Here is a 13,070-nt window from a genome sequence, read left to right on the forward strand (position 1 = left end):
CCAGTTGGGAAGGACTGCCCCTCGTGTGAATGGTCCCTTTCCCCCCCCCAGCATAACCCATGACCAGACAATGAAGCTCTCTCGAACCCCAGCCGGTTTGAGCCAGTGTGGCCTGGGCCTCCTCGAAGGATAAATGTACTGATTTCTTCCTGCTACATGACCATACAGAGCATTCTGCTCTTTATCCCTCACCCTGACTTAGAACTTCCTGCACATCCTGTGCAAGGATCTGTTTCTGAAGCACCCATTGTTCCCACAGAATCTGTGGAAACCAAACTACCAGCATCTCTCACTTATTTTATTAACTATTATCAATTACCTATTGATCAGATCGATTTCCAGCTGCACTTAGGGGTGTTGAGGCTCTTGTGTCTTGACACCTCTGTCTTATATCTCTCAGAGACCTTTCTGTACTGGGGAACCAACTAATTCTGTGAGGGAGGGATATATCCCCATTTTATAAATGAAGAAACTCAAGTTCAGAGAAGTTATTTGCTTTGCCCATGGTTACCACAGGAAGTAGGTGTCAGCCCAGTGGCCTATTCCACTTTTGGATTAGTTCCAATTGGAGATTTGTGGGAATTATCTGGCCTTCTGACAGAAGAAGAGAGTGAGTCCTAGAAAGGGACTGGTTTAAAGTGATACAAAAGAACTGCTATCAGAAATATGCAGTTCCTACTACTACCAACCACAGTTGGCATTTGGAAGAATCCAAGTAGAATATTCCTCCTTCCCCACTCAATCCTGTCCTCAGATTTATGGCACATGCCTTTCTCTTCCTTTTCCATGAGTACTCACATTTGGAAAGTTGCAACCATTTTTCAGTCATTAACTAAAAGGTAACCAACCACAGAACCCTTTTATGGACCTGTGAAGGAAATCCAGAACTTGAGTTGAAAGGGACATTACTTGGAGAGCATCCAATCTTTCCTTGAATCCCAATAATGAGGATGAACCCCTACTGAATTGTAGGGTAGGAAACATCATGGGATGCTATTTAGGAAGGAATGAGGTCATGAGCACCTCTTTTTTAAGAAATAAGGTGGGGCTAGAATGGATGCCTTCCACTACAATCCTTCCCATCCCCTTCTGACTCCCTTGCCAAGGAAACCGAATTGGAATTCTCCCTATGTCTCAGAGGCAGGAGGTCTGTGTTCCAAAGTGTCTCCCAGAGCCAGCTACCACTTACTTGAAAGGATGCAGCATGGAGCTTTTGTGCTTGACTCTGCCCTTGTGTTTAGCCTGGTAGCTGGAAAACAGAATTTGTACTTAGAAGCCGCTACTCTTAAAAGAGTGCCATATCCCACTGTCCACACCCCACGTCTTTTCCTAGGCTGAGTCAGCGTTTGAACCCAACAACCCATTAATACCTTTGTATCAGTTATATGTTGGAGTATAAATGATATATTTATGTATCATATCTTGTTCCATATTTTCATTACAAATCATTAGCAAGCTTTTTACTGAAGCCCTTTAGTGAAAAGGAACGCATGAACTTTAAAGCATTTTGGGGTAGCTCTAATTATTCAGAAGTTTTTCTTTATCTCAAGGCAAGCCTCAACTTGTCTCTTTGTAATGGTTGCCCATTACTCCCATTCTGCTCTCCCTGTGCCCAAAAACAAGTGTATTCCATATGATACCCCTTCAAAAAGCCTGAAGGCAGCTAGCAAGTGGTCTTTGAGGCTTCCTTCTCCAGTCTAAACCCACCCCTATTCATCAAATTGATCCTTAAGGGCTGCACGTGTAACCCTTCACTATCCTATTTGTCTTCTGGATTTTATTTTATTTTTTTCTGTTTCCAATTTGTCAATGTCTTTCCCCAAGTGTAGCCCCTAGGAATACAATACTCTAGATGTTGTCTGGATGGTGAATCAGATCATCACCTCCTTCTGCTTGAACACTACACTTCTTTAATTTTCATTTGGCTGACACATTAAATACTGACTTAGATTGAGCCTGCAGTCCACTAAAAAAAGAAACCAACATATTTGTCCATCAAGTTGTAGAGCCATGCTCCCCCCTCTCCCATCTTGGACCCAACTAAATTATTAAAGCTTCCTCTAATTAGACTCAGTCCAATAATCTAGCCTAACAATGTCTTTTTGAGTTCTGATTTGTGTTTTTCAGTACCTTAGTGCTCCCTCCCCCAGCTTTGTGTCATTTGTAAGTTTGATAAGCAAGGCATCTCTGTCTTTATCCAAGTCACTCAGAAAGCAGTAAGTGCCCAGGCCAAGCACAGATCCCTGGGGGCCTTCCATTGGAGACCTCGTTTGGGGATATGATATTTTTGGATCCAGACATTCTCTATCATAGTAATAGAGGATGGATGGTTACACACACACACACACACACACACACACACACTGTGTATACACATGCATGTATACATACGTGTATATGTGTGTATGTATAATATATAAATGCATATATAAACATGTAGATACATACATGCACACACACCAGTGTATTCACTAAATGGCAATTTTCCTTACAATCCCCAGGAGTTTGTTTTTGAATTAATATTAGCCCTAGAACTCAAGCAGTGAGCTTTCCTAAATCTCATTTAAAAAGGAAAAAACCAAACCCATTCTTATCCAGCTTTCACAGAAATAATAGTAAATTTCAGCTCGTTATCAAGTCAGGGTTCTATATATGGGGTAACTTCTAGCTCTTCAAAAGGAAAAACAAAACAAGCCATGGCTTGTTTTCCTAAGTGGAAGGTGCACGAGCCCAGTCATCAGGAGACTGGGAATCTGGGTTCTCTTACCAGCTGACAGAAATCATTTCCCCGGCAGACTTGAGGGCTTCTAAGCCTAAGCTATGATTCCTTCCAGGTGCCCAGTATTGTAGTCATTCCTATGATAGAACTGAGGTAATAGTGACCCCCAGTGGTGCTGATCACATACTGCAAAATCACAACCAGCTTCTGGATGGATGCTCAGGTAGGATCATAAAAAAGCTGAAAGGTCACTTAGGCCTAAATATCGGATAACTCATGCATCGATGTCACGTTTTACGACTTACAAAGTACTTTCCTCAAAACCACTCAGTGAAGCAGGCATTTCTCAGGGCTTGATGTGATCTGGCTTGGCTGCCTGAGTTGCACAGATTAGTCCGGGGCTAGAAAGGGCTCATTGGGGACAAGACCCCAAATCTGAGTGCTGCCTTGGGGGTGAAGGGTGATGACAGCTGTAGCTTATGCCCATGGGTTGTGGCAGTCAAGGTGGTGCCAGTTGTGGTGCCAGCTCCAACAGCATGGATTTAACCCCAACATAGCTGGCTATCCTATGTAAGCAAAGGTGTGTGGAGAGGACTTCTCCCAGGCTTCCTTCCCAAGCTCAGATCACCTTGCATACTGACTCGAATCTGAAGCTTTGGAGGCCAATTTCTTAAATTCACATTCATCTAAGCTAGAAGCTTTGCCACATGCCAGTCAGCTATGTCCTTCTAGATCAAACTGGCCCCAAAGGCTGTCTTCCTTAAGCTATCTTCTTCCTATCAGGTGGAACTGGGGTGCTGTTAGGGGGGTGTTAAGCTTGCTCAGAAGACATCACACAAATCTGGTAGGAGAGGGGCCCACGTATTGAGGACTATTAATTGCCTGAGAACCCTTTATCCTGCCCCATCAAGTGAGTGCAGGGGCCAGCCCCTAACTAGAAGGGAGAAGCATTCTCAGCTTGGCCATTCAAAAAGCTAGCTCCCCTTATTTCCAGACAAGGCTGCATCCAAGACTTACAGCTTCACGTATGTTGCCTGCCCTTCCCTTGAAGCGTCCAATAGCTTCAAAGCCCAGGATGCCTCAGGACTGCCCAGCTGCCTCCTACCTCATCTTACTGCAGTCACATTCTTCAGGTCTCTTCCTCTTCAGATGACCCCGGACTTCTCGAAGATTCTTAATCTTGTTTTGAAGTGTTTCAATCTGAGGAAAGGAAAGACCATTGGAGAGCAGGGACTCAAACCTCTGAGGCTGATGCCTCTTACACAGAGCTCCTTAGCCCTGGGCCTCAGCAAGTGCTCCACTGTAGCACACAAAAATGGACGTTATTTAAAGACAGCTTCGAAGTTAGGTTTCTGCTTAGAGTTAGGCAAAAAGGGTTAGCCCCATAGGTCTCCCTCTTTGGGGAGGGGGTTCTTTCATTCTTCCCTATGCTACTGATCAAGGCTGTCACCTTCAAGGTCACCACCAACACCATTGGGTTGGGCATTTCTAGAGGTCACTTCATCCTTCTTCCTAACTTTAAGAAGGACAAGCCCCGTTCACCAGAGGTGAGGATATAAGAATTCTTAGAGGTGGTAAGCTCTCCCACCTCCCAATCATACTTAAAGAATGTCAAAGCTGGAAGGAATTGGAGAAATCGAGTCCAGTCCCTTCATATTACAGCGGAAGAAACTGCAGCCCAGAGAGGAGGAAGTTATCTGACAAGGACATACACCTAGTAAGTGCTGGGGCTGAGATCAGAACTCAAAAACTTTGACTCCAAGTCTGATGTTCTTCTAGCCGCTGAGATGATTTTCTTAAATGCAAACCAATTTTACTCTCCTATTCAATAAAATCCCGTGGCTCCCTATTGCCTCCAGGACTTAAAAAAAAAATCACTGCTTTGGCTTTAAAATCCCTTCCCCAGCTTTACTCCATGGTATATTTCGAGCCTCATTGTACCGCACTCCCCTTCCCACATAATTGTGATAGCCAGCTACTTGGTCTCTTTATGTTCCCATCTGTCCTCCCCATTCAGTTGTGGCATTGATTTTCCTCACGTGCAAGTCTGACCATGCCACCTCCCTATTCAATAAACATCAGGCCTCCTGTTGCTTCCAGGATAAAACAGACAAATCGGGTTTGGCTCTCTCTAATCTGGCCCCTCCAGCCCTTCTTGCCCCTTCACCTCCCTGTCTTCTTGTGCTATGCTGTGGGTGACACCGGCCTCCTTGCCCCGCTCTGAGACCCCATCTCCCCACTCTGGGCATCTTCATTGGCTGTTACCCTTGCCTAGAATGCTCCACCCTTCTTGGTTCTACCTTGTGGCTTTCTCAGCTCCCCTTAAATCTCAGCTAAAGTTCTGAAGTGCAAGTTCTAAAGTAGGCTTTCCTGATCCTCCTTCATGCTAGTGCCACTACTCTGAATGCATTTTTGCTGTGGACTTCTGTTTGTATGGTGTCTTCTCCCATTAGACTGTGAGGTCTTGGAGTCTTGTTTTGTTTTTTCCCCTTTCTTTGTATCCCCAGTAGTCCGCTCAGTGCTTGGCACATAAAAGATACTTAATAAATGATTCTGTCCAATGAGGCTTCTCTCTGTTCTTCACACACAGCACTCCTCCTCTGGCCCTCCCCACCTCCGGCCCTTCCCCCTCACCCATGCTTCCTGGAATTCATTTTTTCCTTCCAGACTCAATTCTCCAGCACCACCTTCTACCTGAAACCTTTTCTAATCACTCCAACTGCTACTGTCCTTCTCTGACTTTGTTTTTATATTTCTTTTGCATTTGTTCCATAGATATAGTCTGTATATGTATTTGCCCTCCCTGACAGAATTCTCTGTTCCTTGAGATCAGAGAATTTCATTTTTGGTCTTTATAGCCTGAGTTCCTGGCACATAACCGGTGCCTAATAAATATTTATTGATTCAATAGTTGATTATTACCACACTATGTGACCTTTCCCACTTTATTTCCCTCAATCTACTTAGTGGGTAGAACACCAAGGCTGGAGTGAGAAAGGGCTGAGTTCAAATATAACCTCAGAACCCCTTTGTTTTGTGAAGTTTGAATTCAGGCAAAGGGCCATACTTGAGGACCTAGAGGGCTACATGTGGCCTCCAGGCCAAAGGTTCCCCACCACTGCCTCAGACATTTACTAGCTGTCTGACCCTGGACAAGTCACTGGGCCTGCCTCAGTTTCCTCAAATGCAAAATGGAGATAATAGCACCTACCTCACAGGTTGTTGTGAGAATCAAATGAGGTAACATTGTATTGTACTTAGCAGAATGCTGATGCATAGTAAATGCTTGTCCTCCTCCTTTCCCACCCAATGCCTCAATCCTATTTTTAAAAAACCTTCATTTCCCCCTCCCACCACCTTCTCCAACTGGTGACTCTTTGGGGAAAAGTGTAGCCATTTCCTCCTCTTTAGGTCTGATGATCCTCCAACAGGGACCTTTCCGTCATCCCATTCTGTTGTCCACGGACAGCCCTATGGTCTTGCTTTGGAGGCAGAAGGAGACAGCTGAGCCGAGGGGCCACTCACCTCATGGTCAATGTGCAGCTTGTGGTCTTTCCAGGCCTGCAGTGACTTGTACAGGTCTAGGTCACACTGGACAGTGTCATTTTCCAGGATGTAGCACCTGTCCGAGGTGGGGGGAAGAAAGAGAGTCTATCATTCAGTGGACTTTGGGACTTGCACATTTTAAAGCTCCTGATGAGCTCTTACTCAGTCTCGGTCCCTCCCCACCTTCGGACCCTATGCAGCCCTGATTCCAGGGGCGGCAGCTTCCTTCCCATCTCTCCCCACTGCAGCACTGGGCGGGGCTGTCTTGGAGCCAGTCTCACCTGTGGGTTACTTTGATGAGGTTGGGGGCCATGTACTCCTGAAGGTCCCCAGTGCCGCTGAACTCGCTGCCGCCATCTTGGTCCTCCTGGTCCTCAGGGGCCCCTCCAGTCTCCAGCATGTGCCGCCTGGTGATATTCCGAGGCTGTAGTGCCATGCTGTAAAGCTCCCCATCCAGCTCGATAGACACAGAGCGGATGGAGCGGTTCCGGATGTAGCTGGCCTTGTATTCTGCAAAGTGAGTGTGTCTCTGCAATCCTTCTCAGGACCAGTCTATTCATCCTCTTCCCTCCCTCCTGTGCTGGAGACTTGTCATCTTTTTAGCCCTTTCTTACACATCCTCATTTTACAGAGAAGCAAACTGAGGCTCAGAGGAGTGACTAACAGCACTGGGATTTAAAACTAGGTCCAGTCCTGTGCTCTTTATTGTGTCTATTGGGTCACTACCCTCCCCCCCACATCCTCTAGCTGGCTCTTCTTCCTTCCAAGTCTGCCTCATCCTAAGTCCAACATGATTAGGTAAGGTAGCATTCCTTCCAACTGCTAACAGATTCTCTCTTTTTTCCCCTAGAAAATATGTTTGTTGGGGGTGGCTAGGTGTCTCAGTGAATAGAGCACTGGCCTGAGTTCAAATCCAGCCTCAGACACCTAACACTTACTAGCCGTGTGACCTTGAGCAAGTCACTTAACCCCAATTGACCTGCCCTTCCCCCTCCAAAAAGCAAAAAAAAAGTCTTTCTTTAAAGATAACACCAACAAAACGAAAAATGAAATCCCACCACCATAGAATGTGTGTGTGTGTGTGTGGGTGTCTTGAAAATAATTGAGTTCAGTGAACCTGTATTGCAAGGAAAGCGCCTGGGACCTAGATAATGGCAGTGCCTCACTTAGAGCCCCCTTGTGTAGGGAGCCTTTTTTCTGGTCCTCCCAGCTACCAATTGCTCCCCCTTTCAGGTTACTGACCATCTGCTCCATATTTATCTTGCAGGCACCCAATTCTTGCTATGCTGTATCCTCCCATTAGAATGTGTTCCTGAAGATGGGGACTAAGTGCATCCCTGGCACATGGTAGCTGTTTAATAAGCGATTGCTGATTGACTGTCCAAAGTCCCACAACAAGCTAGTGACTGAGCTGAGCACAGATTGCAGGCCTCCTGTCTGCCTGTTCCATAAATTCTTCCTTGATACCCAGTGAGACAGAAGGTAGGCCATGTGGCTCACCTTGTCCCTTGTTCCCCTAAGTTTCTGAAGGTCAGTGACCATCTCTTTCTTTTTGCGTGTAGTTGGCCTACAGGAGGTAGGGGGTGGGGAGGAGGCTTGAGAAATACTTTGGAAGAAAACCTAGGAAGATGATTTAAAAAAAATCTGTGCCCTCCACTCTTCACCTGTTCCCTTCTCCCCAACTCCTTGGCCCGGGGTGGGAACGACCCAGGGAGTTTTGTGTTTTGTCTATGAAGGCTAATGAAAAGTGAGATGAATGAATAAAGAAATACTTATTAAGCACTGATTATATGCAACACGTACAAAGGAGAAGCAGTCTCTTCCCTTAAAGACTGTGTACTTTGAGAGAGGGATAGGGATGGTGACCTGGGAAAGGTGTTTTGGTTTGGAAAGTATAGATGGTAAATAGAGCCCTAGGGCAAGCAACTGGTAGGCCCTTTCCAGAAATAATGGTAGGGCTGATTTAATTACTATTTCCAGAGTTACCAAGAAATGAAAAGGTAGAGGTGGGGAGGAAGAATGAGGTATTGCCAGAAGATGGCATGGTCAAGCACGGCTGGTTGGCCAGGCCCAGAGAGATGTAGCAGGCTCTCAATGACTTTCGCAGCCGCGCCCCAAAGAAGTCGTCAGCTGAGAAGGTGGAATACAAAGAATTCAGATCTGGAATCCTCCAGCCTCTGAGTGGCCTCCCTCTTCACCCCACAGTTCTTCTATGTAGCCGTCTCCTGCCACCAAGTCCCCGAAGGAGCCCTCATTCACAGTGAGGCTTCTGTCAGAGGGGGTCTAGTGACAATGATTCATACACATAAAAAAGTTAATGGCTTATTATGAACCCATAAACCCTGGCTCTGACAGGAACAAAGACCTAAGCTGTATGTTCCATTAACTCTCTGAGAGCCCCCATCACTCAAGCCTCTGCCACTCTGGGTCCCTGATGAAACAACTCTGCTCCTTTGTTGGGTGACTGTGCCTGAATCTTCCCTCTGACTTCCAGCTGGCAGGTGGCATAAACTCTGAGCTTGGCTGAAGCGGGGTTGGTATAATAAGTCTCTCCCCTGATAGAATGGAAGTTCCTTGAAGGAAAGACACCCCCCCACTTTTCTTCTTTTTTTTTGGCCTTTATATCCCTATGGCACATAGTAGAGATAATTAGTAAGTACGTGCTGGTCAACTTCCCAGAAAGGGATGGATTGTTAGAGAGTGTCCAGTCCAACTCCTTCCTATTAGAGATGAAGTAACTGGGGCCCAGTTGGGTTAGATGCCTTGCCCAAGGTCACATGGTTTATTAGTAGCTTTCTTGCACCAATGTTAATTAATATCACCTCAGGTAGCATTTCTAGTCACAAGGCTATGTATATCATCAGAATCCATTCACAAACATTTAAGAGCTCACCATGTGCCTAGAACTCAGACACTCTATCACCATGTGATGTATTCCAGTCCTCCCTTTCAGAGATGACTGCAGGTTCACACCATCCTCTATGCCCCACACTTTGATCCTTGCTAGACACTTGCCATTCCTCAAACATCACAATCTATTTTTGCCCTGGCAGAGTAATTATTTTCCTGCCTTCTGAGATCTTTTAGTTTTGTTCCCTCTCTCCTTCCTTTTTCCCTCCCTCAAATGATTTGCCATTTCCTTCTCTAGCTCATTTTGTATATGAGGAAACTGAGGCAAACAGGGTTAAGTCACTCGCCCAGGGTCACACAGCTAGGAAGTGTCTGAGGCTGGATTTGAACTCAGGTCCTCCTGACTCCAGGGTCAGTGCTCTTTCCACTGCACCACCTAGATGTCCCTTCTTTGAAGATTTAGCTCAAGTGGGCGGCAGGTGGCTCAGTGAGTAAGAGCACCGGCCCCAGAGTCGGGATGACCTGGGGATCAAATCCCGGGCTCAGACACTCAGCACCCACCCAGAAACGCCTGGCCGTGTAACCTTGAGCAAGTTAATTAACCCCGATTGCTTAGGGGCAGCCAGGTGGCTCAGTGAGTAAGAGCACCGGCTCCAGTGTCGGGATGACCTGGAGATCGAATCCCGGGCTCAGATACTCAGCACCCACCCAGAAATAACTGGCCATGTAACCTTGAGCAAGTTACTTAACCCCAATTGGTTAGGGGTGGCCAGGTGGCTCAGTGAGTAAGAGCACCAGCCCCAGTGTCGGGATGACCTGGGGTTCGAATCCGGGCTCAGACAACTTAGCACCACACCCAGAAATAACTGGCCGTGTAACCTTGAGCAAGTTACTTAACCCCGATTGCTTTAAAAAAAAAAAAGATTTAGCTCAAATTTCACCTTTAGTCAGAAGACCTTTCCTGGTTTTCCCAGTAGCTACTGAACTTTCTTTCCTGAGATAACCTTCCATATACAGACATGTATATCTTGTAGGCATTTAGTTACTTACATGTCTCTACTCCACTCACCTCCACCCCCCACATGTCCATCTCAAGAGGGCAAGGATTATTTTTGTCTTTCCTTGCATCCCTGGCATTAGGCCCAGTGGACATGGCACACTGTAAACACTTAATAGGTGTCCGTAGGCTGATGGACTGAGTACCCTGAACTGTTACTGGGACAATGAGAATCATGTTCACAGGAATGGAGATGGGTTTGCTTGGAACTATCCATGCCCTCTCCTGGGTTTCCCTCCTTCCTGAGGGTCTGGTGCATGGCCCGAGAAAATAACACCAACAACAATAGAGGCCAGGAACATTCACAAAATCTTTCTCCATCATGGACTACATTTTTACAATGAAAACAGAGGGACTTTAGTGAAATTTCTTTGCACAGCCATGTAGCAAAATTGGGACTGGATCTATGTTTCTTTTCTATTCACTGGGCCTACTCAGACAAGAGAAATATTTTTCTTTTTTTTTATTTTTAAATTTTTTATTTATTTATTTTTTGCTTTCTGGAGGGAAATTGGGGTTAAGTAACTTGCCCAAGCTCACACAGCTAGTTTTTGTGTTAAGTGTCTGAGGCCAGGTTTGAACTCAGGTCCTCCTGACGCCAGGGCTGGTGCTCTATTCACTGCACCACCTCGCTGCTCCAAGAGGAATATTTTTAACTGACAAGTCTGACCATATCAGCCCACTGCTTACGAGACTTTCATTGCCAGTGGTGGCAGAGTGAGAAGAGCACTGGATTTGGAGTCACAAGTCCTGGGTTTGAATCCTGGCTCTGCTACTGTGTGGCAGTGGGCAAGGGCTTCAAGGCTTCCCCTCTATAAAATGAGGAGACTCAATTAGAACACTCTGCTCTAAATTTTATAAACCCAATAGAAAGGGCTTTGCCTCCCGATAGTTGTAACAAATTGGGGTTGGGGTGGGGGAAGTGTCTTGGGTGCTTCCCTCCTCCTTAAAATAATAGATTCAGAGCTGGAGGGGACTCTGGAGGCTACAAAGTCCAACACCTCATTTTACAGACGAGAAAACTGAAACACACACCCCAGGGTCACAGCTAGCAAGTGTCTTGAGGCAGAATTTGAACTCTGGGTCTTCCCGACTCCAAGCCCAGCACTCTATCCCACTGTACAACCTACCACTTAAGCACTTAATAACTTTTCTGTTCACTTAATTAACTAGATGATTACTAATGTTCCTTCCTGTTCCAAATCCCATGATCCTCACTGGCATTCAGAGCTCTCCACAGTCTGGCTTCCAACCTACCTCACCAGCCAACCTCACATCATTTCCCCCTGAACACACTTATGTTTCAGCCAAACTGGATCTGCTGCCACCCCCTTCAATGTGTCTATACTCAGTTCTCAAAGCTTCAGTTACTGGGGGCCTTGCCTAAGTAAATCAACCCTTGGGTTACTAAGAATTTTATTTTCTTTGCAGTTTTTTTTAAGGAGGAAAAAAAAAGCTTAATTGAGTCCCAAGTTCTGGTATTATTTAAAGATTATCTACCATGCCGCACACTTAAAGAGAGTGTGTCGCTGTGTAATTCAATCTTGGAACCAATAATTTTATTCACCTAAAAAAAATTAGCTTAGTAGTTAGTAATCAGCCTGCGAGGAAATATAATGGGGGGAAATCAATTTGAAGCTTCTGTCTTGAAATGTGTGCCAGGTCATTATGGAGAAAGACTAATCTGCTAAATAATTGAGGACCTGCGTTTGTGGGATGAGAGGCAAGAAACATAGTTGAGAAGGGATGGCTGGTGGCTGCTGCCTGCCGCTTCTAATCACACCCCATCCTTCAAATAGGCACATTTATCTGCGTCAGATGGGAGCCAGGGCAGGCTCAGGAAAGAGCCTGGGTTTGGGAGGGAAGTAGGCCAACTGCCCTAGAGGATTTGGATTTCACCTTCCTGAGGTGGGCACACATGGAACAGGGAAGATGAGAACTGTTGCTGTTAAGTCATTTTCCAGTCGTGTCTGACACTCTCTGATCCCATTTGGGTTTTTCTTGGCAGAGATACTGGAATAGTTTGCCATTTCCTTCTCCAGTTGATTTATAGATGAGGAAACTGAGACAAACAAGGTTAAGTGACTTGCCTAGGGTCACATAACTAGAAAGTGTCTGAAGCTGGATTTGAGCTCATGAAGATGAGTCTTCCTGATTTCACTCCCAGGGCTCTATCCACTGGGCCACCAAGCTGCCCAGAGAATTATCCTTAAACATAAGACTTACAAGAGCTAGCCCCACAAGGAGCTACCTGTTTTGGCTGATGAGATGTCCATTCTGATGAAGAGCCAATGCTACTTAGAGAAGCACCAGAAAATTTAGAGCTGGAATGACCTTACATATTATCTAGTCCCAAACCCCTTATTTTATAGATGAGAAAAAGCCAGGGAGGTTAAGTAAGTTGCCCAAGGTTATACGGCAATAAGTAGGAGAGAATGGATTTGAACTCGGGTCTCCTGATTCCAAAAACAATGTTCACTGCTGACTTCTCATGTCTGCCCCATCTCCATCTCTACCAAGATCATCCTCTCTCTCGGTGCTTCCTCTGGACGATTCCCTTCTAAAACGCCCTGCACACATATCACTAGTGATCATTCATCCTGACCCCAGCGCTCCAGGAGTCAAGCATAGTCCCAGCTCAGTAGTACATAGGTTACTATATAGATCTGGGCAAGTTCTTTAATCCCTTTGCGATTAAATTAAATTGTAACTCCTCTGTAAAGGAGGAGGTTGGATCTAAGGCACTTTTCAACGATGGCACTATATGCTCAAGCTGCTTCTGGCCCTGATGTTCCAAGGGCCCTCCCAGCTCTGACACCCTGTGTTCCAAGGGCCCTCCCAGCTCTGACACCCTGTGTTCTAAGGGCCCTCCCAGCTCTGACACCCTGTGTTCTAAGG

At 45.9% G+C, this 13,070-nt stretch overlaps 2 protein-coding genes across 4 annotated transcripts in view; both read right to left on the bottom strand.

The window, feature by feature from the left end:
* ZMYND8 (zinc finger MYND-type containing 8) overlaps positions 1 to 13,070 on the bottom strand; it is a 540,997-nt gene that overhangs the window by 510,844 nt on the left and 17,083 nt on the right. The gene's annotated exons all lie outside the window — the stretch shown is intronic.
* Positions 1 to 13,070, bottom strand: part of SULF2 (sulfatase 2) — a 146,751-nt gene that overhangs the window by 7,855 nt on the left and 125,826 nt on the right. For all 3 annotated transcript variants that reach the window (XM_069072363.1, XM_069072362.1, XM_069072361.1), the window contains exons 12-15: positions 6,547 to 6,775; positions 6,245 to 6,341; positions 3,825 to 3,919; positions 1,190 to 1,249 (exon numbers count right to left, since the gene is read on the bottom strand). In XM_069072363.1, the coding sequence (XP_068928464.1) occupies positions 1,190 to 1,249; positions 3,825 to 3,919; positions 6,245 to 6,341; positions 6,547 to 6,775 (481 nt within the window). The remainder of the gene's footprint in view (positions 1 to 1,189; positions 1,250 to 3,824; positions 3,920 to 6,244; positions 6,342 to 6,546; positions 6,776 to 13,070) is intronic.

The sequence above is a fragment of the Petaurus breviceps genome, unplaced genomic scaffold, assembly GCF_028583685.1.
Source record: "Petaurus breviceps papuanus isolate PSGF00001 unplaced genomic scaffold, PetGlider_PUasm1.0 90847, whole genome shotgun sequence".
Lineage (NCBI taxonomy): Eukaryota > Metazoa > Chordata > Mammalia > Diprotodontia > Petauridae > Petaurus > Petaurus breviceps.